The sequence below is a fragment of the Parambassis ranga genome, chromosome 15 (genome assembly GCF_900634625.1).
Source record: "Parambassis ranga chromosome 15, fParRan2.1, whole genome shotgun sequence".
NCBI classification, from domain to species: Eukaryota; Metazoa; Chordata; class Actinopteri; family Ambassidae; genus Parambassis; species Parambassis ranga.
This window is the reverse complement of record NC_041035.1, coordinates 21786841-21790531: the sequence shown is the minus strand read 5'-3', so window position 1 is coordinate 21790531 and position 3691 is coordinate 21786841. Positions and strand designations below refer to the sequence as shown.

Below are 3691 nucleotides of genomic sequence, written 5' to 3'. Positions count from 1 at the left end.
TGTCAGACAGACACGCTCCTCCAGGGGGAAGTCCAGAGTCTGCAGGCACACACACAGACACACAGACACACACACAGACACACACAGACACACACACAGACACACACACACAGACACACACACAGACACACACACACAGACACAGACACAGAGACACACACACACACACACACACACAGACACACACACACAGACACACACACAGACACAGAGACACAGACACACACAGACACACACACACACACAGACACACACAGACACACACACAGACACAGAGACACAGACACACACAGACACACACACACACACAGACACACAGACACACACAGACACACACACACAGACACACACAGACACACACACACACACACACAGACACACACACACACACACACACACACACACAGACACACACACACACACAGACACACACAGATACAGAGACACACACACAGACACAGACACACACACACACACACAGACACACACACACACAGTAACACACACACACACACACAGTAACACACACACACACAGTAACACACACACACACACACACAGTAACACACACACACACACAGTAACACACACACACACACACAGACACACAGACAGACACAGACACACACACACACACACAGTAACACACACACACACACAGACACACACACACGTTACAGTAGTGACAGATATTTCTCTTTACATTCCTTATTTGCTTATTAATTAATTAACAGCAGCTTTTCTAATCGTCTTATTTTACATGTTGGAAGCTGATCCAGTCAATAATGCTGCTGTGCTTCACACCGTGGAAACAGGAGGGGGCGCTGCTGCACACTGTGGGTATGACTTTTTGTTTCCATCAGAATGATCACATTATGAGCCACAGAGAACCTGCGAGACGTTCAGACTCACTGTCAGGAGCACGACAGAAATCTGAGGCTCTGTTCAGCCCATCAGAGGAAGGAGGAGGAGCCGAGCGGAACCACCCTGAACCTCTCGGCAGTAAACCACAGACAGCAGTTTGAAGGCCATGTCAGAGGAAGGGGAGGACTGAACGTCCCTTTTCACACTCTACTCTTATACTCTGTACTTAACTGCATTTAATGTAACTTGATACCTCTGGCACAAGAATTTCCTTTGGGATTAATAAAGTCTTATCTGATCTTTTCAGAGCCTGCAGGAACCTGTGAGGACGGTTAGCCTGACAGAACGACAGGCAGGGTTCTGGACTGACCTGCAGAATGTCCTGGCTGTTCCGGATGCCCTCCTCGGTCCAGAGGGCAACGACCCGCTCGGGACTGGTGCATCCTGAGCCATCGTCCAGCCGGCTGAGGACCCTCTGACCCACCGTGGCGGTCAGCAGGGAGGGTGAGGTGGAGCGGGCCGTGCGCTCCTCTAACTCTGCCTTAGACTGCATGGAGGAGAGCAGAGTGGAGTCAGAGTGACAAAGAAGCTTAAAACCTGCATATTTCACTGAGGCCTGCTGTAACATTTAATCTGGATCAGCCCACTTCAGCAGGTCACAGACACATGATGGTCAAAAGGCCTTAAACACAAAGGACGGCTGCCAGAGTTATCAAATCAGAATGTGTGGCTGTCATTCCAAGGAGCCGAGTCACAGGGTGGCGATGCCTGTTCGATCACACAGCAGCCACTGATGCTGCTGTCAGAGGAAAAGCCAGACCACACCCATCTTCATGCAGACAAGGTCTGACTATAATAGAAATAAGTGCAGAGTTGCAGTGAACGCAGCACGAGCCCGTGGCCCCCGGAGAGTCTGCTCATTCACAGCTGCACTGCCTCCTCACAAAGCTTCTGTTCTCGTGTGTAGTTGTGCGACAGGAGGATGCACATTGCAGAACACACACACACACACACACACACACAGCCCTGCTGCACACGGAGCTATGAGTTGAACTTATTTTGTTGTACATACTGTTTTTTTTGCAGGTAACCAGCAAAACCATAAACAATAAAACAGCACGCCACGGATCACCTGGGTGTAGCAGTACGCGGCGGCGCCCGCACGCTCCGTCCTCACCCATGTTAGCAGCCCACAGCCTGACATCAGGCCTGACGTGCAGTACATGATGGCCTGTGCCTGTCTGTCTGAGCTGCTACCTGTTCACCTGCAGCACCTGGTGCCTCCTGATTGGCCTGATGACTGCCAGCTGCAGTCTCCTGACGTATGCTGCATTCAGGAGCTGCTGGTAACATCCGACACTGAGCTGTTTTTTAAGGCAACACTGCGGCGCAGGACGTTAGCCGTGTAGTTAGCTTCTGTCTGACTTTATACTGGTGCTTCGAGCATTTGTAGAATGTAGTGTGTCACTGACCCTGTGCAGCGCCCTCTGCAGGTCTGCTGCTCGCAGGGGCGTAGAGCAGGAGATGGGGGCGGAGCCACACAGAGCCTTCTTGAAGTCCTTGATGCTCACTCTGCCATGCAGGTCAGTGTCCACGTCCTGTTAGTGATGATGATCAGTGATCGTTACAACGTGATTGGTCACCAGAACGGGCGGTAACTGTGTGTTCTGACCTCAGAGTGGAGCTGCTGCAGACACAGCTGATCACACGCTGCTGCCAGGACATGGTGACCTCTGACCCCGAGCTCCACCTGCTCCTGCTGATTATCTGCAGAACACACACACACTTCAGAAGCAGGTCTAAGGTGACCACAGAGCATCCAACGAGACATAAAGAGGGTCGTGGCGACGGCGAGTACCTTTAGACGGAAAGTGCGGCTGGATGCTGTCCTTCTGACTTCCTGCCTCCTCATCAGACTTCAGGCTCTGCAGAGGAAACATGGAGGTCACGGAGGTCTGTGTGGTGACAGACTGTAAAACTGGCCTGAACTCACAGCACTGTGTTATGAAAGAGTGTGGGGGGGGCAGTGGAGGAGAGGATGCTGGGAGAAAACTATGGAGGTGTGTGTGTGTGTGTGTGTGTGTGTGTGTGTGTGTGTGTGCTGTAATGCCAACAGACCAAACAGTAATCAGAAGGAATTCCTGAGCGGCCATTGCTTCTGCTACACTGAACTTATTGTGTGTGTGTGTGTGTGTGTGTGGACCACCAGTTGTCACGCTAAAGAGCTTAGTGTGTCACCCCTCCACCCCTCTCCATCAGGTCGGTGTGGGAAAGTGAACCTGTGACACTGATACTGATGAAGATGGAGACGGTTTGTCATGTGATCACAGCGCCTCTTCTCTGTTTATGTAACGCTGATGATTAAGTATTTATCAGACACTTCAGCAGCTGATCAATCAAATCATCACAGCAGAGACTGAGTGGGACAGAGGTCACAGGTGCAGTGGACCCTCGTGTGCACGCTGCAGTGAAGCTGGATCCATACTCCAGAGAACAGAGAACCCCCCCCACCGCCCGTTGTGCAGCGCTCTCGTACACGTGGCCCGGGCAGAACCATGCCATGCTGTGATTGGTCGGAATTTATTGTGGGCGTGATGAACGTGTTGAAGCCAAGAGCTCCTTCAGGTGAGAACACACAGACAGAAGGAGGAAGCACAGCGACCATGGTTTAGAGGAGCAGCTGCAAACAGCTGCTGGAAGGAGAAACACGGCCACAGAGAGAGTCTGTCCACAAGGTGGCGATAAACACTAATCCCAGTGTTGATCACGTTACAGCGGCTCGATGCACTGAACTTTTTTTTTCTACTCTTACCACCCGTGGAGCGAG

General features: G+C 51.6%; 1 protein-coding gene across 1 annotated transcript in view; it reads right to left on the bottom strand.

The window, feature by feature from the left end:
* ninl (ninein-like) overlaps nucleotides 1-2852 on the bottom strand; it is a 12085-nt gene extending 9233 nt beyond the window's left edge. The window contains exons 1-5 of the mRNA XM_028422773.1: nucleotides 2723-2852; nucleotides 2537-2631; nucleotides 2337-2462; nucleotides 1235-1411; nucleotides 1-39 (exon numbers count right to left, since the gene is read on the bottom strand). The exon at nucleotides 1-39 is cut by the window's left edge and continues 98 nt beyond it. Of these exons, the coding sequence (XP_028278574.1) occupies nucleotides 1-39; nucleotides 1235-1411; nucleotides 2337-2462; nucleotides 2537-2631; nucleotides 2723-2804 (519 nt within the window). The 5' untranslated portion in view covers nucleotides 2805-2852. The remainder of the gene's footprint in view (nucleotides 40-1234; nucleotides 1412-2336; nucleotides 2463-2536; nucleotides 2632-2722) is intronic.
* Between the last annotated feature and the right edge of the window lie 839 nt (nucleotides 2853-3691).